At 58.7% G+C, this 23,502-nt stretch overlaps 1 protein-coding gene across 2 annotated transcripts; it reads left to right on the top strand.

The window, feature by feature from the left end:
- The first annotated feature begins 617 nt into the window (after positions 1-617).
- Positions 618-22,733, top strand: TLCD3B (TLC domain containing 3B). Of its 2 annotated transcripts, none has more exons than XM_068178140.1 (5): positions 618-768; positions 8,692-8,775; positions 9,710-9,923; positions 13,139-13,234; positions 22,410-22,733. In XM_068178140.1, the coding sequence occupies exons 1-5, from the start codon at positions 698-700 to the stop codon at positions 22,680-22,682; spliced, it is 738 nt and encodes a 245-aa protein (XP_068034241.1). In that variant the 5' UTR covers positions 618-697; the 3' UTR covers positions 22,683-22,733. The 2 variants fall into 2 exon arrangements, with proteins under 2 accessions (XP_068034241.1, XP_068034240.1); XM_068178139.1 differs by lacking the exon at positions 618-768 and adding an exon at positions 1,610-1,850.
- Positions 22,734-23,502: the final 769 nt, after the last annotated feature.

Here is a 23,502-nt window from a genome sequence, read left to right on the forward strand (position 1 = left end):
AATTTTAGGCCCCTCCCCCCTTTTTGGGACCCCAAATTTTGGGCCCCTCCCCCCTTTTTAGGACCCCAAATTTTAGGCCCCTCCCCCCTTTTTGGACCCCAAATTTTAGGCCCCTCCCCCCTTTTTGGGACCCCAAATTTTGGGCCCCTCCCCCCTTTTTAGGACCCCAAATTTTAGGTCCCTCCCCCCTTTTTGGGACCCCAAATTTTGGGGTTCCCCTTTGACCCCTCCCCCTCTTTTGGGGTTTTAATGAGGGGGCGTGGCCTGGGTGGTGCGAGGGGCGGAGCCGCCCCCGATTTCCCCAGTCAACATTAAAACTCATTAATATTCATGAGCGCACCCGAGTTAACCATTAAAAGCTCGTTAATATTCATGAGCGCAGCTCAGGTGATCGTCATTATGCTAAATAGCACAGCGAAGCCCCGCCCATCTCATAAATATGCATCAAAACGTCGCCGTCGCCATGGCAACCCCTCCCCGCGCGCTCCCATTGGCCGCCCGCCCCTCGAAGCCCGCCCTTCTCGTCTCAGCCAATCAGCGCCGCCGGCACCGCCCCGCTCTGCCCCGCGACTCTTTCTGATTGGCTGCCGGTCTCCGCCAATCAGCGCGCGCGGCGTTCCCGCCGTTGCTGTGGGGACGGCGCGGCCGCCTGAGGGGGCGGAGCGGCCCTCATGGGAATTCATGCAAATTCATGTAAATGAGCGGCGGGAGCGCCGCGCTGAATATTCATGAGGCGCTGAGGGAGGCCGCAGACCCGCCCGGGTGTCGGTGAGGGGGTTATTTATGCAAATTAAACCGGGGGGGAGCGAAAGATGGGTTGGGGCCATGGGGGTGGGGCGTATGGCTCGGCTCCTCCCCTTGCCTCAAAGCCATGCCCATTTGGTGACCTCACCTTTCGACCACGCCCCTTATTCCACTACAAGCCCCGCCCCCACACAGAGACACACCTCCTTCTTTTATGCAAGCCCCGCCCATCACCTAGAGACCACGCCCACTCCCCCGCGGCCCCGCCCCTCCCGCCATTCCTCAATCCCCTTATTGGCTCCTTTCCAGAAGCCCCGCCCCCTCAGTTCATTCCCGCTGTCCCCTTGTCCCCTCTATCCCCACCCCCACTGACCCCTCCCCATTAAGCCCCGCCCTCTTCCAGGCCCCGCCCCTTTCCCGTGTCCTCTGTGTAACCTTTGTCCCCTCCCCCTCAGGCCCCGCCCCCTCTGCTCCCACCCCCACTGACCCTCCAGCCTTGGCCACGCCCCCAACTCCCTCAAACCCCGCCCTTCCCCAAGCCCCGCCCCCGCTATTCCCGGTGTCCCCATCACCTTGGCCACGCCCCCCTTCCCAAACCCCGCCCTCCCCAAGCCCCGCCCACTTTATTCCCGGTGTCCCGTGTCCCCATCCCCGTGGCCACGCCCCAAGCCCCGAAGCCCCGCCCTCCCCAAGCCCCGCCCCGCCGTTCCCGGTGTCCCTCCCGGTGTCCCCTGGCCCCGCCCCCTCCGGCCATGCCCGCTGCCTGCGCGCTCCCCGCCGTCCGTGCCGCCGTCCGTGCCGCCGTCGTCGCGCTGTCCCCGCGCTGTCGCCGCGCTGTCGCCGCGCTGTCCCCTCGCCGCCCATCCCCCCTGACGCCCCTGCCCCGCCCCCCCGGCAGGCCCCGCCCGCCCGGCCATGCCCGGCGCCGCGGTGTCGCCGGTGTCGCCGGCGTCGCGCGCGGCGCTGCCGCTGTTCCCGGCGCTGCCCGCGGGGCTGCTGTGCCTGCCGGGGCTGCTCTTCTTCCCGGGGCTCTTCCTGCTGGCCCGCCGAGCGCTGGCCGCCATCGCCGGCTGTCCCCAGAGCCGCGCCACCGTGCTGGCCGCCAGGTGACACCGCGGGGGACAGGGGACAGCCGGGGGGATGGGGACGGGGACACGGTGCTGGCCGCCAGGTGACACCGCGGGGGACAGGGGACAGCCGGGGGGATGGGGACGGGGACACGGTGCTGGCCGCCAGGTGACACCGCGGGGGACAGGGGATGGGGACAGGGACACGGTGCTGGCCGCCAGGTGACACCGCGGGGGACAGGGGACAGCCGGGGGGATGGGGACGGGGACACGGTGCTGGCCGCCAGGTGACACCGCGGGGGACAGGGGACAGCCGGGGGGATGGGGACGGGGACACGGTGCTGGCCGCCAGGTGACACCGCGGGGGACAGGGGATGGGGACAGGGACACGGTGCTGGCCGCCAGGTGACACCGCGGGGGACAGGGGACAGCCGGGGGGATGGGGACGGGGACACGGTGCTGGCCGCCAGGTGACACCGCGGGGGACAGGGGATGGGGACGGGGACACGGTGCTGGCCGCCAGGTGACACCGCGGGGACAGGGGACAGCCGGGGGGATGGGGACGGGGACACGGTGCTGGCCGCCAGGTGGGCTTGGGGACAGCCAGGGGACAGGGAGGGGACAAGGAGGGGGATGGGAGAGGACAAGGAGGGGACAGGGATGGGGGCAGGGAGAGGTCAGAGACGGGGACATGGAAGGGACAAAGAGGGGACAGGGATGGGGAGAAGGAGGTGACGAGGAGAGGACATGGAGGGGACAGGGATGGGGATGGAGAGGACAAGGAGGGGACAGGGTTGGGGACACGACAAGGCCAAGGCTGGAGGTGGCCCTGGGCAGGGACAGGGCCGGGGACAGGGATGGGGACACTGCAGGGACAGGGCCGGGGACACTGCAGGGACAGGGATGGGGACAGGGAGGGGACAGGGAGGGGACAGGGCTGGGGACACTGCAGGGACAGGGATGGGGACAGGGATGGGGACACTGCAGGGACAGGGATGGGGACAGGGAGGGGACAGGGAGGGGACAGGGCTGGGGACAGGGCTGGGACAGGGCTGGGGACACTGCAGGGACAGGGCTGGGTGGCACTGGGACAGGGATGGGACAGGGCTGGGGACACTGCAGGGACAGGGCTGGGTGGCACTGGGACAGAGATGGGGACACTGCAGGGACAGGGGAGGGGACAGGGATGGGGACACTGCAGGGACAGGGCTGGGTGGCACTGGGACAGGGATGGGGACACTGCAGGGACAGGGCTGGGGACACTGCAGGGACAGGGCTGGGTGGCACTGGGACAGAGATGGGGACACTGCAGGGACAGGGGAGGGGACAGGGATGGGGACACTGCAGGGACAGGGCTGGGTGGCACTGGGACAGGGATGGGGACACTGCAGGGACAGGGAGGGGACAGGGATGGGGACAGTGAGGGGACAGGGATGGGGACACTGCAGGGACAGGGCTGGGTGGCACTGGGACAGGGCTGGGGACACTGCAGGGACAGGGGAGGGGACAGGGAGGGGACAGGGCTGGGGACACTGCAGGGACAGGGCTGGGTGGCACTGGGACAGGGCTGGGGACACTGCAGGGACAGGGGAGGGGACAGGGAGGGGACAGGGCTGGGGACACTGCAGGGACAGGGCTGGGTGGCACTGGGACAGGGATGGGACAGGGATGGGGACAGGGATGGGACAGGGCTAGGGACACTGCAGGGACAGGGCTGGGTGGCACCGGGCCAGGGAAGGGACAGGGCTGGGGACACTGCAGGGACAGGGCTGGGTGGCACTGGGACAGGGCTGGGGACAGGGCTGGGGACACTGCAGGGACAGGGGAGGGGACAGGTCTGGGTGGCACCGGGACAGGGATGGGGACAGGGCTGGGGACACTGCAGGGACAGGGGAGGGGACAGGGATGGGGACACTGCAGGGACAGGGCTGGGTGGCACTGGGACAGGGAGGGGACAGGGAGGGGACAGGGCCACCTCCAGGCCGGTGGTGGCCCGGACGGGGGGGATCAGGGACAGTGACAGTGACAAGGCCAGGCCGGGGGGGTTGGGGACAATCCGGGGGGGATCAGGGACAGGACAGGGACAATCCGGGGGATTGGGGACAATCCGGGGGGAGTTGGGACAATCCGGGGGGGTTGGGGACAATCCTGGGGGGGTGGGGACAATCCGAGGGGGGTTGGGGACAATCCGGGGGGGTGGGGACAATCCGAGGGGGGTTGGGGACAATCCTGGTGGGGGGGTGGTGACAGTCCTGGCGGGGTGGTGACAGTCCTGGGGGGGTTGGGGACAATCCTGGGGGGGTTGGGGACAATCCGGGGGGTTGGGGACAATCCTGGTGGGGGGGTGGTGACAGTCCTGGGGGGGTGGTGACAGTCCTGGGGGGGTTGGGGACATTCGGGGGGGTTGGTGACACTCTGGGAGGGGGTTGGGGACAATCCGGGGGGGGCAGGGCAGGATTAGCCGGTGACGCGGGGACAGCGCGGGAACACGGGGACATGGCTTAGGGACGTCAGCGCGGGCCCATCCCCCGCCGTGTCACCCGTGGCATCTGTGTCACCCTTGGGCCCATCCCCCGCCGTGTCACCCGTGGCATCTGTGTCACCCGTGTCACCTGTGTGCCCATCCCCTGCCATGTCACCTGTGTCACCCGTGTCATCTGTGTTACCCATGTCACCTGTGTGCCCATCCCCTGCCATGTCACCTGTGTCACCTGTGTCATCCGTGTCACCTGTGTCACCCTCGGGCCCATCCCCCGCCATGTCACCCGTGTCATCTGTGTCACCTGTGTCACCCGTGTCACCCGTGTCACCCTTGGGCCCATCCCCCGCCGTGTCACCCGTGTCATCTGTGTCACCTGTGTCACCCATGTCACCCGTGTCACCTGTGTGCCCATCCCCCACCGTGTCACCCATGTCACCTGTGTCACCCACGTGTCACCTGCGTGTCACCCGTGTCACCTGCGTGTCCCCCTCAGGTCCATCCCCCGCCGTGTCCCCCCGTGTCACTGCTGTCCCCACATCGTCCTGTCCCCGTGTCCCCCCATGTCCCCTCTGTGTCCCCCTGATGTCCCCCTGTCCCCGTGTCCCCCCGTGTCCCTCTCTGTCCCCGTGTCCCCATGTCCCCTCTGTGTCCCCCTGATGTCCCCCTGACCCCGTGTCCCCATGTCCCTGTGTGTCCCCCTCTGTGTCACCGTGTGTCCCCCCCTCTGCCACCCCCCCATCCCCTGTGTGCCCTCCTGTCCCCGTGTCCCCTGTGTCCCTCAATGTCCCCATGTCCCCCTGTCCCCTCTGTGTCCCTCAATGTCCCCATGTCCCCTCTGTGTCCCTCAATGTCCCCATGTCCCCATGTCCCCTCTGTGTCCCTCAATGTCCCCATGTCCCCCTGTCCCCTCTGTGTCCCCCAATGTCCCCATGTCCCCATGTTCCCCTGTCCCCTCTGTGTCCCTCAATGTCCCCATGTCCCCTGTCCCCTCTGTGTCCCTCAATGTCCCCATGTTCCCCTGTCCCCTCTGTGTCCCCCAATGTCCCCATGTCCCCATGTTCCCCTGTCCCCTCTGTGTCCCTCAATGTCCCCATGTCCCCATGTCCCCCTGTCCTCTCTTTGTCCCTCAATGTCCCCATGTTCCCCTGTCCCCTCTGTGTCCCTCAATGTCCCCATGTCCCCTCTGTGTCCCCCAATGTCCCCTGTGTGTCCCCCAATGCCCCTCAGTGTCCCTCAATGTCCCCATGTCCCCCTGTCCCCTCTGTGTCCCCTGTGTCCCCTCTGTGTTCCTCAATGTCCCCATGTCCCCCTGTCCCCCTGTCCCCTCTGTGTCCCCTGTGTCCCCTCTGTGTCCCTCAATGTCCCCATGTCCCCCTGTCCCCTCTGTGTCCCCTGTGTCCCCTCTGTGTCCCTCAATGTCCCCATGTCCCCCTGTCCCCCTGTCCCCTCTGTGTCCCCTGTGTCCCTCAATGTCCCCATGTCCCCCTGTCCCCTCTGTGTCCCCTGTGTCCCCTCTGTGTCCCTCAATGTCCCCATGTCCCCCTGTCCCCTCTGTGTCCCCTGTGTCCCCTCTGTGTCCCTCAATGTCCCCATGTCCCCCTGTCCCCCTGTCCCCTCTGTGTCCCCTGTGTCCCTCAATGTCCCCATGTCCCCCTGTCCCCTCTGTGTCCCCCAATGTCCCCTGTGTGTACATCAATGTCCCCTCTGTGTCCCGTGTGTCCCCCAATGTCCCCATGTGCCACCCACATCCCTCTGTGTCCCCCCACTGTCCCTCCCTGCACTGTCCCTGCTGTCCCCTGTGTCACCCCTGACTGTCCCCTGACTGTCCCTGTGTCCCTGTGTCACCCCAGACTGTCCCTGTGTCCCTGTGTCACTCCTGACTGTCCCTGTGTCCCTGTGTCACTCCTGACTGTCCCTGTGTCACTCCTGACTGTCCCTGTGTCCCCCCTGACTGTCCCTGTGTCCCCTGCTGTCCCCTGTGTCACCCCTGACTGTCCCTGTGTCCCTTTGTCCCTGTGTCCCTGTGTCACCCCTGACTGTCCCTTTGTCCCTGTGTCCCCTGTGTCACCCCTGACTGTCCCTGTGTCCCTGTGTCCCTGTGTCACCCCTGACTGTCCCTGTGTCCCTTTGTCCCTGTGTCCCTGTGTCACCCCTGACTGTCCCTTTGTCCCTGTGTCCCCTGTGTCACCCCTGACTGTCCCTGTGTCCCTGTGTCCCTGTGTCACCCCTGACTGTCCCTGTGTCCCTGTGTCCCTGTGTCACCTGTGTCACCCCTGACTGTCCCTTTGTCCTCTGTGTCACCCCTGACTGTCCCTGTGTCCTCTGTGTCACCCCTGACTGTCCCTGTGTCCCCTGTGTCACCCGACTGTCCCTGTGTCCCTGTGTCCTTGTGTCACCTGTGTCACCCCTGACTGTCCCCTGTGTCCCTGTGTCCCCTGTGTCACCCCTGACTGTCCCCTGTGTCACCCCTGACTGTCCCCTGTGTCACCCCTGACTGTCCCCTGTGTCCCTGTGTCCCTGTGTCACCCCTGACTGTCCCTGTGTCCCTGTGTCCCCTGTGTCACCCCTGACTGTCCCTGTGTCCCTGTGTCCCCTGTGTCACCCCTGACTGTCCCTGTGTCCCTGTGTCCCTGTGTCACCCCTGACTGTCCCCTGTGTCACCCCTGACTGTCCCCTGTGTCCCTGTGTCCCTGTGTCACCCCTGACTGTCCCCTGTGTCCCTGTGTCACCCCTGACTGTCCCTGTGTCCCCTGTGTCACCCGACTGTCCCTGTGTCCCTGTGTCCCTGTGTCCCCTGTGTCACCCGACTGTCCCTGTGTCCCTGTGTCCTTGTGTCACCTGTGTCACCCCTGACTGTCCCCTGTGTCCCTGTGTCCCCTGTGTCACCCCTGACTGTCCCCTGTGTCACCCCTGACTGTCCCCTGTGTCACCCCTGACTGTCCCCTGTGTCCCTGTGTCCCTGTGTCACCCCTGACTGTCCCTGTGTCCCTGTGTCCCCTGTGTCACCCCTGACTGTCCCCTGTGTCCCTGTGTCCCCTGTGTCACCCCTGACTGTCCCCTGTGTCACCCCTGACTGTCCCCTGTGTCCCTGTGTCCCTGTGTCACCCCTGACTGTCCCCTGTGTCCCTGTGTCCCTGTGTCACCCCTGACTGTCCCTGTGTCCCCTGTGTCACCCTTGACTGTCCCCTGTGTCCCTGTGTCCCCTGTGTCACCCCTGACTGTCCCTGTGTCCCTGTGTCCCCTGTGTCACCCCTGACTGTCCCCTGACTGTCCCTGTGTCCCCTGTGTCACCCCTGACTGTCCCTGTGTCCCTGCTGTCCCCTGTGTCACCCCAGACTGTCCCTGTGTCCCCTGTGTCACCCCTGACTGTCCCCTGACTGTCCCTGTGTCCCTTTGTCCCTGTGTCACCCTGACTGTCCCTTTGTCCCTGTGTCCCTCTGTCCCCTGTGTCACCCCTGACTGTCCCTGTGTCCCCTGTGTCACCCCTGACTGTCCCTTTGTCCCTGCTGTCCCCTGTGTCACCCCTGACTGTCCCCTGTGTCCCTGTGTCCCTGTGTCACCCCTGACTGTCCCTGTGTCCCTGTGTCCCTGTGTCACCCCTGACTGTCCCTGTGTCCCTGTGTCACCCCTGACTGTCCCCTGTGTCCCTGTGTCCCTGTGTCACCCCTGACTGTCCCTGTGTCCCCTGTGTCCCCTGTGTCACCCCTGACTGTCCCTGTGTCCCCTGTGTCCCTGTGTCCCCTGTGTCACCCCTGACTGTCCCTGTGTCCCCTGTGTCACCCCTGACTGTCCCTGTGTCCCCTGTGTCCCCTGTGTCACCCCTGACTGTCTCTGTGTCCCTGTGTCACCCCTGACTGTCCCTGTGTCCCCTGTGTCACCCCTGACTGTCCCTTTGTCCCCTGTGTCCCTGTGTCACCCCTGACTGTCCCTGTGTCCCTGTGTCCCCTGATGTCACCCGTGTGTCCCCATGTCCCTGTGTCTCTTTGTCCCCGTGTCCCCCGTGTGTCCCTGTCCCCAGGCTGGTGTCCTCGGTGCTGCTGTCCCCGTGTCCCCTGATGTCACCCGTGTGTCCCCTGATGTCACCCGTGTGTCCCCGTGTCCCTGATGTCACCCGTGTGTCCCCGTGTCCCTGTGTCACCCGTGTGTCCCTGTGTCACCCGTGTGTCCCCGTGTCCCTGATGTCACCCGTGTGTCCCTGTGTCCCCGTGTCACCCGTGTGTCCCCGTGTCACCCGTGTGTCCCTGTGTCACCCGTGTGTCACCCGTGTGTCCCCGTGTCACCCGTGTGTCTCCGTGTCACCCGTGTGTCACCCGTGTGTCCCCGTGTCTCCCGTGTGTCCCCGTGTCACCCGTGTGTCACCCGTGTGTCCCCGTGTCACCCGTGTGTCCCTGTCCCCAGGCTGGTGTCCTCGGTGCAGGCCGTGATGGCCTCCACGGCCGGGTACATCATCTCCAGCTCCTGCCAGCACGTCATCGATGACCAGTGAGTGACGCCGGGGACGCCGGGGACACCTGGGCACACCTGGGCACACCTGGGCACACCTGGGGAGCACCTGGGGAACACCTGGGCACACCTGGGGAGCACCTGGGGGGCACCTGGGGAACACCTGGGCACACCTGGGGAACACCTGGGCACACTTTGAGCACTCTGGGGCACTCCTGGGCACACTGGGAGCACACCTGAGCACACCTGGGCACACCTGGGGGACACCTGGGCACACTTTGAGCACTCTGGGGCACTCCTGGGCACACTGGGAGCACACCTGAGCACACCTGGGCACACCTGGGGGACACCTGGGCACACTTTGAGCACTCTGGGGCACTCCTGGGCACACTGGGAGCACACCTGAGCACACCTGGGCACACCTGGGGGACACCTGGGCACACTTTGAGCACTCTGGGGCACTCCTGGGCACACTGGGAGCACACCTGAGCACACCTGAGCACACCTGGGCACACCTGGGGGACACCTGGGCACACTTTGAGCACTCTGGGGCACTCCTGGGCACACTGGGAGCACACCTGAGCACACCTGGGCACACCTGGGGGACACCTGGGCACACCTGGGGCACTCCCGGGCACACTTTGAGCACTCTGGGGCACACCTGTGCCCACCAGGGCACATCTGGGCACACCTGGGGGACACCTGGGCACACCTGGGGGACACCTGGGCACACCTGGGCACACTTTGAGCACTATGGGGCACATCTGTGCCCACCAGGGCACACCTGGGCACACTTGGAGCACACCTGTGCCCACCAGGGCACACCTGGAGCACACCTGTGCCCACCTGTGCCCACCAGGGCACACCTGGGCACACTTGGAGCACACCTGGGGGACACCTGGGGGACACCTGTGCCCACCAGGGCACACCTGGAGCACACCTGTGCCCACCTGTGCCCCGCTGTGCCCCCCAGGCACTGGCTGGCCGCCGCCTACCCGCCCTTCGCGGTGCCCTACTTCGTGTACGACGTGTACGCCATGTACCTGTGCCACCTGCAGCGCGCCCAGGTGAAGGGGCACGGGCACGGCGGCCCCGCCCCGCGCGCCGCCGCCGCCTTCCTGCGCCAGGAGCTGCTCATGGTGCTGCACCACGCGGCCATGGTGCTGGTCTGCTTCCCCGTGGCCACCGTGAGTCACCTGGGCACACCTGGGCACACCTGGGATAGAGCTGGGCACCCCTGGGGCACCTGGGATAGAGCTGGGCACACCTGGGATAGAGCTGGGCACAGCTGGGATAGAGCTGGGCACACCTGGGATAGAGCTGGGCACACCTGGGGCACCTGGGCACCCCTGGGATAGAGCTGGGCACAGCTGGGCACGCCTGGGGCTCATGGTGCTGGTCTGCTTCCCCCGTGGCCACCGTGAGTCTCCTGGGCACACCTGGCACACCTGGGCACAGCTGGGATAGAGCTGGGCACACCTGGGATAGAGCTGGGCACAGCTGGGCACACCTGGGCACCCCTGGGATAGAGCTGGGCACACCTGGGCACGCCTGGGGCTCATGGTGCTGGTCTGCTTCCCCGTGGCCACCGTGAGTCACCTGGGCACACCTGGGATAGAGCTGGGCACCCCTGGGATAGAGCTGGGCACACCTGGGATAGAGCTGGGGGCACCTGGGATAGAGCTGGGGGCACCTGGGATAGAGCTGGGCACAGCTGGGATAGAGCTGGGGGCACCTGGGATAGAGCTGGGCACAGCTGGGATAGAGCTGGGCACAGCTGGGATAGAGCTGGGCACACCTGGGATAGAGCTGGGCACACCTGGGATAGAGCTGGGCATACCTGGGATAGAGCTGGGCACAGCTGGGATAGAGCTGGGCACAGCTGGGATAGAGCTGGGCACACCTGGGGGCACCTGGGCACACCTGGGATAGAGCTGGGCACACCTGGGATAGAGCTGGGGGCACCTGGGATAGAGCTGGGCACAGCTGGGATAGAGCTGGGGGCACCTGGGATAGAGCTGGGCACAGCTGGGATAGAGCTGGGCACAGCTGGGATAGAGCTGGGCACAGCTGGGATAGAGCTGGGCACAGCTGGGATAGAGCTGGGCACAGCTGGGATAGAGCTGGGCACACCTGGGGGCACCTGGGCACACCTGGGGACACCTTGGGGACACCTGGGGAGGATCTGGGGACACCTGGGGGAGTTGGGGACACTTTGGGGACACCGTGGAGACTCTTGGGGCTCCTCGGGGACACCTGGGGGCACCTGGGGACACCTGGGGACACCTGGGGACACCTGGGGGGTTGGGGACACCTGGGGCTCTGGGTGACATCTGGGGGGGCTGGGGACCCTGGGTGACCTTTGGGGACACTTTGGGGACACTTTGGGGACACTTTGGGGACACTTTGGGGACCCTGGGTAACTTTGGGGGGGCTGGGGACCCTGGGTGACCTTTGGGGACACTTTGGGGACCCCTGGGGACACTCTGGGGGGGTTGGGGACACTCTGGGGACCCTGGGTGACCTTTGGGGGGTTGGGGACACTTTGGGGGGTTGGGGACACTTTGGGGACCCTGGGTGACATTTGGGGGGGCTGGGGACCGTGGGTGACCTTTGGGGACACCTGGGGACCCTGGGTGACCTTTGGGGACACCTGGGGACTCTGGGTGACCTTTGGGGACACTTTGGGGACCCTGGGTGACTTTTGGGGGGGCTGGGGACCCTGGGTGACCTCTGGGGACCCCTGGGGACACCTCAGGGAGTTGGGGACACTTTGAGGGATTTGGGGACACTCTAGGGACACCTGGGGACACTTTGGGGGGGGTTGGGGACACTTTGGGGACCCTCTGGGGGTGCTGGGTGACATTTTGGAGGGTTGATGACACTTTGAGGGGTTGGGGACACCTGGGGACACTTTGGGGACCCTGGGTGACATCTGGGGGGGTTGGGACACTCTGGGGACATTGGGGGCACTTTGGGGGGGTTGGGGACACTTTGGGGGCATTGGGGACACTTTGGGGGGGTTGGGGACACCCTGAGGACACTTGGGGACACTCTAGGGACACCTGGGGACATTTTGGGGACACCTGGGGACACTTTGGGGGGTTGGGGACACCTGGGGACACTTGGGGAGCCCTGGGGACACTCTGGGGGGTTGGGGACACTCTGGGGACACTTGGGGACACTTCGGGGGCATTGGGGGGTTGGGGACCCATCTGGGGACATCTGGTGACACTTTGGGGGGTTGGGGACACTCTGGGGGCATTGGGGACACTCTGGGGAGCCCTGGGGACACTCTGGGGGATTGGGGACACTTTGGGGGGTTGGGGACACTTTGGGCACACTCTGGGGGGGTTGGGGACACTCTGGGGGGGTTGGGGACACTTTGGGGGGTTGGGGACACTTTGGGGGGTTGGGGACACCGGGGGATGCTTTGGGGACCCTGGGTGACATCTGGGGGGGTTGGGGACACTCTGGGGACACCTGGGGACACTCTGGGGGGTTGGGACCCTCTGGGGACACTTGGGGACCCTCTGGGGGCATTGGGGACCCTCTGGGGGGTTGGGGACACTCTGGGGACACTCTGGGGGGGTTGGGGACACTCTGGGGGGTTGGGGACACTTGGGGACACTCTGGGGGATTGGGGACACTCTGGGGACACTTGGGGACACTCTGGGGGATTGGGGACACTCTGGGGACACTTGGGGACACTCTGGGGGATTGGGGACACTCTGGGGACACTTGGGTCACTCTGGAGGCGTTGGGGACACTCTGGGGGCATTGGGGACCCTGGGTGACATCTGGGGGGGGGTTGGGGACACTCTGGGAGCCCTGGGGATACTCTGGGGGGGTTGGGGACACTTTGGGGGGTTGGGGACACTTTGGGGGGTTGGGGACACCGGGGGATGCTTTGGGGACCCTGGGTGACATCTGGGGGGGTTGGGGACACTCTGGGGACACTTGGGGACACTTCGGGGGGCATTGGGGGGTTGGGGACCCTCTGGGGACACTTGGGGACCCTCTGGGGGTTGGGGACACTCTTGGGACACTTGGGTCACTCTGGAGGCGTTGGGGACACTCTGGGGGCATTGGGGACCCTGGGTGACATCTGGGGGGGGTTGGGGACACTCTGGGGAGCCCTGGGGACACTCTGGGGGGATTGGGGACACTTTGGGGACCCTGGGTGACATTTGGGGGGTTGGGGACACTTTGGGGGGTTTGGGACACTTTGGGGACACTCTGGGGGGGTTGGGGACACTTTGGGGGGTTGGGGACACTTTGGGGACACTCTGGGGGGGTTGGGGACACTTTGGGGGGTTGGGGGACACTTTGGGGACACTCTGGGGGGGGTTGGGGACCCTCGGGGACACGTGGGGACGCTGGCGTGCCCCGGTGTCCCCAGCTGTGGCGGCAGGGCAAGGGCGACTTCTTCCTGGGCTGCCTGCTGATGGCCGAGCTGAGCACGCCCTTCGTGTGCCTGGGCAAGGTCCTCATCCTGGTGAGATGTGTCCCCAAATGTCCCCAAATGTCCCCAAGTGTCCCAAAAACCCAAAAAAACCCCGAAAAAATCCCACGGAAAACGGGCAAAATGGAAAAATCCCATCAAAATCCCCTAAAATCCCATCAAAATCCCATAAAATCCCATCAAAATCCCCTAAAATCCCATCAAAATCCCCTAAAATCCACTCCCAAACCTGGGCCAGGTCCTCATCCTGGGGAGATGTCCCCAAATGTCCCCAAGTGTCCCCAAACCCCAAAAACACCAAAAAACCCCAAAAAAATCCCACGGAAAACGGGCAAAATGGAAAAATCCCATCAAAATCCCATCAAATCCCATCAAAATCCCCTAAAATCCACTCCCAAACCTGGGCCAGGTCCTCATCCTGGTGAGATGTCCCCAAATGTCCCCAAGTGTCCCCAAGTGTCCCCAAACCCCAAAAACCCCAAAAAAACCCCAAAAAATCCCACGGAAAATGGGCGAAATGGAAAAATCCCATCAAAATCCCATCAGAAATCCCCTAAAATCCCATCAAAATCCCCTAAAATCCACTCCCAAACCTGGGCCAGGTCCTCATCCTGGGGAGATGTCCCCCCGCGTCCCCAAGGATGTCCCCAAGTGTCCCCAAGTGTCCCCAAACCCCAAAAAACCCCAAAAAACCCCCAAAAAATCCCATGGAAAATGGGCAAAATGGAAAAATCCCATCAAAATCCCCTAAAATCCCATCAAAATCCCATCAAATCCCATCAAAATCCCATCAAAATCCCCTAAAATCCACTCCCAAACCTGGGCCAGGTCCTCATCCTGGGGAGATGTCCCCAAATGTCCCCAAGTGTCCCAAAAACCCAAAAAACCCCCCAAAAATCCCACGGAAAACGGGCAAAATGGAAAAATCCCATCAAAATCCCATCAAATCCCATCAAAATCCCCTAAAATCCCATCAAATCCACTCCAAAATCCACCCCCAAACCTGGGCCAGGTCCTCATCCTGGTGAGATGTCCCCAAATGTCCCCAAGTGTCCCCAAACCCCAAAAACACCAAAAAAACCCCAAAAAAAATCCCACGGAAAACGGGCAAAATGGAAAAATCCCATCAAAATCCCATCAAATCCCATCAAAATCCCCTAAAATCCACTCCCAAACCTGGGCCAGGTCCTCATCCTGGGGAGATGTCCCCAAATGTCCCCAAGTGTCCCCAAACCCCAAAAACCCCAAAAAACCCCAAAAAATCCCATGGAAAATGGGCAAAATGGAAAAATCCCATCAAAATCCCATCAGAAATCCCCTAAAATCCCATCAAAATCCCATCAAATCCCATCAAATCCCATCAAAATCCCATAAAAACCCATAAAATCCCATCAAAATCCCATCAAATCCCATTAAAATCCCATCAAAATCCCATCAAAATCCCATCAAATCTCATAAAAACCCCATCAAATCCCATAAAAACCTATAAAATCCCATCAAATCCCTTCAAAATCCCATAAAATCCCATCAAATCCCATCAAAATCCCGTCAAATCCCATCAAAATCTCATCAAATCCCTTCAAAATCCCATAAAATCCCATCAAATCCCATCAAATCCCATCAAATCCACTCCAAAATCCACCCCCAAACCTGGGCCAGGTCCTCATCCTGGGGAGATGTCCCCAAATGTCCCCAAGTGTCCCCAAGTGTCCCCAAACCCCAAAAACCCCAAAAAACCCCCAAAAAATCCCACGGAAAACGGGCAAAATGGAAAAATCCCATCAAAATCCCATCAAAATCCCCTAAAATCCCATCAAAATCCCCTAAAATCCACTCCCAAACCTGGGCCAGGTCCTCATCCTGGGGAGATGTGTCCCCAAATGTCCCCAAGGATGTCCCCAAATGTCCCCAAGTGTCCCAAAAACCCCAAAAAACCCCGAAAAAATCCCACGGAAAACGGGCAAAATGGAAAAATCCCATCAAAATCCCATCAAAATCCCCTAAAATCCCATCAAAATCCCATCAAAATCCCATAAAATCCCATCAAAATCCCATCAAAATCCCATCAAATCCACTCCAAAATCCACCCCCAAACCTGGGCAAGGTCCTCATCCTGGTGAGATGTCCCCAAGTGTCCCCAAGTGTCCCCAAGTGTCCCCAAACCCCAAAAACCAAAAAAAAACCCCCAAAAAAATCCCATGGAAAACGGGCAAAATGGAAAAATCCCATCAAAATCCCATCAAAATCCCCTAAAATCCCATCAAAATCCCCTAAAATCCCATCAAAATCCAATAAAAATTCCATCAAATCCACTCCAAAATCCACCCCCAAACCTGGGCCAGGTCCTCATCCTGGGGAGATGTCCCCAAGTGTCCCCAAATGTCCCCAAGTGTCCCAAAAACCCAAAAAAAAAACCAAAAGACCCCTGAAAATCCCACGGAAATGGGCGAAATGGAAAAATCCATCAAAATCCCATCAAATCCCATCAAAATCCCATCAAATCCCATCAAAATCCCATAAAAACCTATAAAATCCCATCAAAATCCCACCAAAATCCCATAAAATCCATAAAATCCCATAAAAACCCATAAAAATCCCATCAAATCCCATCAAATCCCATAAAAACCTATAAAATCCCATCAAAATCCCATCAAAATCCCACCAAAATCCCATCAAAATCCCATCAAAATCCCATCAAAACCCCATCAAATCCATCAAAATCCCATCAAAACCCCATAAAATCCCATCAAATCCCATAAAATCCCACCAAAATCCCATCAAAATCCCACCAAAATCCCATAAAATCCCATCAAAATCCCATCAAAATCCCATCAAATCCCATCAAAATCCCACCAAAATCCCATCAAAATCCCATCAAAATCCCATCAAATCCCATCAAAATCCCACCAAAATCCCATCAAATCCCATCAAAATCCCATCAAATCCCATAAAATCCCATCAAAATCCCATAAAATCCCATAAAATCCCATAAAAACCTATAAAACACCATCAAAATCCCATCAAATCCCATAAAATCCCATCGAAATTCCATAAAATCCCATCAAAATCCCATCAAAATCCCATCAAAATCCCATAAAAACCTACAAAATCCCATCAAATCCCATAAAATCCCACAAAAACCTATAAAATCCCACCAAAATCCCACCAAAATCCCATAAAATCCCATCAAAATCCCATCAAAATCTCATAAAAACCCATCAAATCCCATCAAATCCCCTAAAATCCCATCAAAATCCCATAAAATCCCATCAAAATCCCATAAAATCCCTTCAATTCCCATCAAAATCCCATCAAAATCCCATAAAAACCCATAAAAATCCCATAAAAATCCCATAAAATCCCATCACAATCCCATAAAAAACCCATAAAAATCCCATAAAAATCCCATAAAATCCCATCACAATCCCATAAAAACCCATCAAATCCCATAAAAATCCCCTAAAATCCCATAAAATCTTATCAAATCCCATAAAATACCATAAAAATCCCATCAAATCCCATCCAATCCCATCAGAATTCCAAAAAAATCATGAAAATTTCCCAAAAATCCCCAAATTTTCCCCATAAATCCCTGCGAATAAAAAAAATCCTCTAAGAAATCCCAAAAAATTCAAAAAAATCCCGAAAGTCCCGAAAAATCCCCTCAAAATCCCAAAAATCCCCCAAAAATTCCCAAAAAAAATCCCAGAAAAAATTCCCCAAAATCCCCAAAAAATCCCCAAATTCCCAAAACAATCCCACAAAATTCTAAAAAATCCCCAAAAATCCTCAAAAATCCCCAAAAAATTCCCAAAAATTCCCAAAAATCCCCAAAAATTCCAGAAAAAAAACCCCAAAATTCCCCCAAAAAAACCCAAAAAAATCCCCAAAAAATCCCAAAAATTCCACTGAAAAATCCCCAAAAATCCCCAAAAATGTACAAAAAATCCCCAAAAATCCCCAAAAATTCCCAAAAATCCCCAAAAATTCCCAAAAATTCCCCAAAAACCCCAAAAAAAATCCCAAAAATTCCACTGAAAAATCAAAAAAAAAAAAAAAAAAAAACCCCAAAAATTCCAAAAAATCCCCAAAAAATCCCCAAAAATTCCCGAAATTTCCCAAAAAATCCCCCAAAATCCCCCAAAACAATCCCAAAAAATAAAAAAAATCAAAAAATCCCCAAAAATCCCAGAAAAAAACCCCAAAAATTCCCAAAAATTCCCAAAAATTCCCAAAAATTCCCAAAAATCCCCCAAAAATCAAAAAAATCCCAAAAATCCCCAAAAATTCCAATGAAAAATCACCAAAAATTCACCAAAAAATCCCCAAAAATCCCAGAAAAAAATTCCCAAAATCCCCCAAAAATCTCCAAAAATTCCCAAAAATAAAAAAAATCCCAAAAAATCCCCAAAATTCCCAAAAATCCCAGAAAAATCCCAAAAAATCCCAAAAATATCCCAAAAAATTCCACTGAAAAATAAAAAAAAAAAAATCCCAAAAGAAACCCCAAAAATCCCCAAGAAATCCCAAAAAAATCCCCAAAAAAATCCCCAAAAATCCCCCCAAAATTCAGGAAAAAATCGCAAAAATAAAAAAAAATCAAAAAAATCCCCAAAAAATCCCCCAAAATCCCCAAACTCCCCCCAAAAAATTCCCAAAAATCCCAAAAAATCCCCCAAAAATCCCAAAAATAAAAAAAAATTTCCCAAAAAATCCAATGAAAAATCCCCAAAAATTCCCAAAAATCCCAGAAAAAAATTCCCCAAAATCCCCAAAAAGTCCCCAAAAATTCCCAAAAAAAAAAAAAAATCCCCAAAATTCCCCCAAAATTCCCAAAAATCCCAGAAAAATCCCAAAAAATCCCCAAAAAAAATCCCCGGAAATCCCCGAAAACCCCAAAAATCCCCGAAAAAATCCCCAAAAATCCCAGAAAATAAAAAAATCCTCTTAAAATCCCAAAAATTCCTCAAAAAATCCCCCAAAATTAAAAAAAAATCAAAAAATCTCAAGAAATCCACAAAAATCCCAGAAAAAAATCCCAAAAAATTAAAAAAAATTCCCAAAAAAATCCCCCAAAAATCCTAAAAATACCGAAAAATTGCCAAAAAAAACCCAAAAATCCCCAAAAATCCCCAAAAATCCCCAAAAATTCCCAAAAAAATCCCCCCAAAATCCCAAAAATACCGAAAAATTCCCAAAAATTCCCAAAAATAAAAAAATCCCTAAAAAATCCAAAAAATTCACAAAAAATCCCCAAATATCCCAGAAAAAAAATCCCAAAATCCCCAAAAAATTCCCAAAAAATTCACCAAAAATTCCCAAAAATCCCCCAAAATTCCCGAAATTTCCCAGAAAATTCCCAAAAATCCCCCCAAAAATCCCAAAAAATAAAAAAAAAATCAAAAAATCCCCAAAAATCTCAGAAAAAAGCCCAAAAATTCCCAAAATTTCCCAAAAAATCCCAAAAAAACCCCAAAAATTCCCCAAAATTCCACTGAAAAGTCTCCAAGAATCTCCAAAAATCCCAGAAAAAAACCCCAAAAATTCCCAAAATTTCCCAAGAATTCCCAAAATTTCCAAAAAAACCCAAAAAAATCCCAAAAATCCCCAAAAATTCCAATGAAAAATCACCAAAAATTCCCCAAAAAATCCCCAAAAATCCCAGAAAAAATTCCCCCAAAATCCCCCAAAAATCTCCAAAAATTCCCAAAAATAAAAAAAATCCCAAAAAATCCCCAAAATTCCCAAAAATTCCCAAAAATCCCAGAAAAAATCCCAAAAAAAATCCCAAAAAAATCCCAAAAAAATCCCCCAAAAATCCCAAAAAAATCCCAAAAATTCACAAAAAATCCCCCAAAAATCACAAAAATTCCCAAAAATTCCCAAAATTTCCCCAAAAATCCCAAAAAATCACAAAAAATCCCCGGAAATTCCCCGAAAACCCCAAAAATCCCCGAAAAAAATCCCCAAAAATCCCAGAAAAATCCCAAAAAATCCCCCAAAATCCCCCAAACCCCCTGAGATGTGACCACCACGGGTTCTTCATTGTCCTCCTGAACCCCCTGAGATGTGACCACCACGGGTTCTTCATTGTCCTCCTGAACCCCCTGAGATGTGACCACCACGGGTTCTTCATTGTCCTCCTGAACCCCCTGAGATGTGACCACCACGGGTTCTTCATTGTCCTCCTGAACCCCCTGAGATGTGACCACCACGGGTTCCCCATTGTCCTCCTGAACCCCCTGAGATGTGACCACCACGGGTTCCTCATTGTCCTCCTGCCCCCGGGTCCCTGTGAGGTGTCCCCGTGTCCTCCAAGCCGTGTAGACCCCAGAACCACACCGGGATTTCCATTCCCACCCCTCACTTGTGCTCCTGGAACCCCCTGAGATGTGACCACCACGGGTTCTTCATTGTCCTCCTGAACCCCCTGAGATGTGACCACCACGGGTTCTTCATTGTCCTCCTGAACCCCCTGAGATGTGACCACCACGGGTTCCCCATTGTCCTCCTGAACCCCCTGAGATGTGACCACCACGGGTTCCCCATTGTCCTCCTGAACCCCCTGAGATGTGACCACCACGGGTTCCCCATTGTCCTCCTGAACCCCTGAGATGTGACCACCACGGGTTCCTCCCCTCCTCCTGAACCCCCTGAGATGTGACCACCACGGGTTCCCCATTGTCCTCCTGAACCCCCCGAGATGTGACCACCACGGGTTCCCCATTGTCCTCCTGAACCCCCTGAGATGTGACCACCACGGGTTCTTCATTGTCCTCCTGAACCCCCTGAGATGTGACCACCACGGGTTCCCCATTGTCCTCCTGAACCCCCTGAGATGTGACCACCACGGGTTCTTCATTGTCCTCCTGAACCCCCCTGAGATGTGACCACCACGGGTTCCCCATTGTCCTCCTGAACCCCCCTGAGATGTGACCACCACGGGTTCCCCATTGTCCTCCTGGAACCCCCCTGAGATGTGACCACCACGGGTTCCCCATTGTCCTCCTGAACCCCCTGAGATGTGACCACCACGGGTTCCTCCCCTCCTCCTGAACCCCCTGAGATGTGACCACCACGGGTTCCTCATTGTCCTCCTGCCCCCGGGTCCCTGTGAGGTGTCCCCGTGTCCCCCATGCCTTGGAGACCCCAGAACCACATCGGGATTTCCATTCCCACCCCTCAATTGTCCTCCTGGAACCCCCCTGAGATGCGGCCACCACGGGTTCCTCCCCTCCTCCTCACCCCACAAGCCGCTTTGATGTCCCCATGGATTTGTCACCCTCCAGAGACCCCAGAACCACATCGGGATTTCCCTTCCCACCCCTCACTTGTCCTCCTGGAACCCCCCTGAGATGTGACACCACGGGTTCCCCATTGTCCTCCTGAACCCCCCTGAGATGTGACCACCACGGGTTCCCCATTGTCCTCCTGCCCCCCGGGTCCCTGTGAGGTGTCCCCGTGTCCCCCAAGCCGTGTAGACCTCATAACCACATCGGGATTTCCCTTCCCTCCCCTCAGTTGTGGTCCTGGAACCCCCCTGAGATGTGACCACCACGGGTTCCTCCCCTCCTGCTGCCCCCCGGGTCCCTGTGAGGTGTCCCCATGTCCCCAAAGCCTTGTAGACCTCATAACCACATCGGGATTTCCATTCCCACCCCTCAATTGTCCTCCTGGAACCCCCCTGAGATGTGACCACCACGGGTTCCCCATTGTCCTCCTGCCCCCCGTGTCCCTGTGAGGTGTCCCCGTGTCCCCCATGCCGTGTAGACCTCATAACCACATCGGGATTTCCCTTCCCTCCCCTCAGTTGTCCTCCTGAACCCCCCTGAGATGTGACCACCACGGGTTCCCCATTGTCCTCCTGAACCCCCTGAGATGTGACCACCACGGGTTCCCCATTGTCCTCCTGAACCCCCCTGAGATGAGACCACCACGGGTTCCCCATTGTCCTCCTGAACCCCCTGAGATGAGGACCACCACGGGTTCCCCATTGTCCTCCTGAACCCCCCTGAGATGTGACCACCACGGGTTCTTCATTGTCCTCCTGAACCCCCTGAGATGTGACCACCACGGGTTCCTCCCCTCCTCCTGAACCCCCCTGAGATGCGACCACCACGGGTTCCCCATTGTCCTCCTGAACCCCCCTGAGATGAGACCACCACGGGTTCCCCATTGTCCTCCTGAACCCCCCTGAGATGAGACCACCACGGGTTCCCCATTGTCCTCCTGAACCCCCCTGAGATGTGACCACCACGGGTTCCCCATTGTCCTCCTGAACCCCCCTGAGATGTGACCACCACGGGTTCCCCATTGTCCTCCTGAACCCCCCTGAGATGTGACCACCACGGGTTCCCCATTGTCCTCCTGCCCCCCGGGTCCCTGTGAGGTGTCCCCGTGTCCTCCATGCCGTGTAGGCCTCATAACCACATCGGGATTTCCCTTCCCTCCCCTCAGTTGTGGTCCTGGAACCCCCCTGAGATGTGACCACCACGGGTTCCCCATTGTCCTTCTGCCCCCCGAGCCCCTGTGAGGTGTCCCCGTGTCCCCAAAGCCTTGTAGACCCCAGAACCACATCGGGATTTCCATTCCCACCCCCTCACTTGTGCTCCTGGAACCCCCCTGAGATGCGGCCACCACGGGTTCCTCCCCTCCTCCTCACCCCACAAGCCCCTTTGATGTCCCCATGGATTTGTCACCCTCCAGAGACCCCAGAACCACATCGGGATTTCCATTCCCACCCCTCAATTGTCCTCCTGGAACCCCCCTGAGATGTGACCACCACGGGTTCCTCCCCTCCTCCCGCCCCCTGAGCCCCTGTGAGGTGTCCCCGTGTCCCCAAAGCCTTGGAGACCCCAGAACCACACCGGGATTTCCATTCCCACCCCTCAGTTGTGCTCCTGGAACCCCCCTGAGATGCGGCCACCACGGGTTCCTCCCCTCCTCCTCACCCCACAAGCCCCTTTGATGTCCCCATGGATTTGTCACCCTCCAGAGACCTCATAACCACATCGGGATTTCCCTTCCCACCCCTCACTTGTCCTCCTGGAACCCCCCTGAGATGTGACCACCACGGGTTCCCCATTGTCCTCCTGCCCCCCGGGTCCCTGTGAGGTGTCCCCGTGTCCCCCACGCCGTGTAGACCCCAGAACCACACCGGGATTTCCCTTCCCTCCCCTCCCTGTGCTCACGGCGCCGTGTCGCGCAGCTGCGGCGGCAGCACACGGCGCTGCACAAGCTCAACGGGCTGGCGCTGCTGGTGACCTTCCTGGGCTGCCGCGTGCTGCTCTTCCCGTACCTCTACTGGGCCTACGGTCGCCACCGGGGCCTGGCCCTGCTGCGCGTCCCGGCCGCGCTGCCCCCGGCCTACAACGCCGCCGCCGCCGCCCTGGCCGCGCCCCAGCTCTACTGGTTCGGCCTCATCTGCCGCGGCGCCTGGCGGCTCTTCCGGCCCGCGGGGAGCCCGCCCCGGCCGCCCTGAGGGGACAACCCGGGACGGCCCGGGGGAAACCCGGGGGGGACCGGGGAGAACCTGGGGACGACCTGGGGACAACCCGGGACGGCCCGGGGGGGACCCGGGGGGAACCTGGGGACAACCTGGGGACAACCCGGGGGGAACCAGGGACAACCCGGGGAGAACCTGGGGACAACCTGGGGACAACCCGGACGGCCCGGGGAAACCCGGGGGAGACCCGGGGAGGACCCGGGGGGGGACCTGGGGGGAACCTGGGGACAACCTGGGGGGAACCCGGGACGGCCCGGGGGAACCCGGGGGGGAACCGGGGGGAACCTGGGGACAACCTGGGGACAACCCGGGACGGCCCGGGGGAACCCGGGGGAGACCCGGGGGGGACCCGGGGGGGACCCGGGGAGAACCTGGGGACAACCTGGGGACAACCTGGGGACAACCTGGGGACAACCCGGGACGGCCCGGGGGAAACCCGGGGGGGACCCGGGGGGAACCCGGGGGGAACCTGGGGGGAACCTGGGGGGAACCTGGGGACAACCCGGGACGGCCCGGGGGAACCCGGGGGGGACCCGGGGGGAACCCGGGGAGAACCTGGGGAGAACCTGGGGAGAACCTGGGGGGAACCCGGGACGGCCCGGGGGGACCCGGGGGAGACCCGGGGGGAACCCGGGGAGAACCTGGGGAGAACCTGGGGGGAACCTGGGGGGAACCCGGGGGGAACCTGGGGGGAACCCGGGACGGCCCGGGGGAACCCGGGCTGGGGGTGGAGGGCCCGGAGCGCTGGGGGAGGGGATGGGGTGGGGTGGGGTGGCCTGGAGGGTCCTGAGGGGTC

The sequence above is a fragment of the Anomalospiza imberbis genome, unplaced genomic scaffold (genome assembly GCF_031753505.1).
Source record: "Anomalospiza imberbis isolate Cuckoo-Finch-1a 21T00152 unplaced genomic scaffold, ASM3175350v1 scaffold_194, whole genome shotgun sequence".
NCBI lineage: Eukaryota > Metazoa > Chordata > Aves > Passeriformes > Viduidae > Anomalospiza > Anomalospiza imberbis.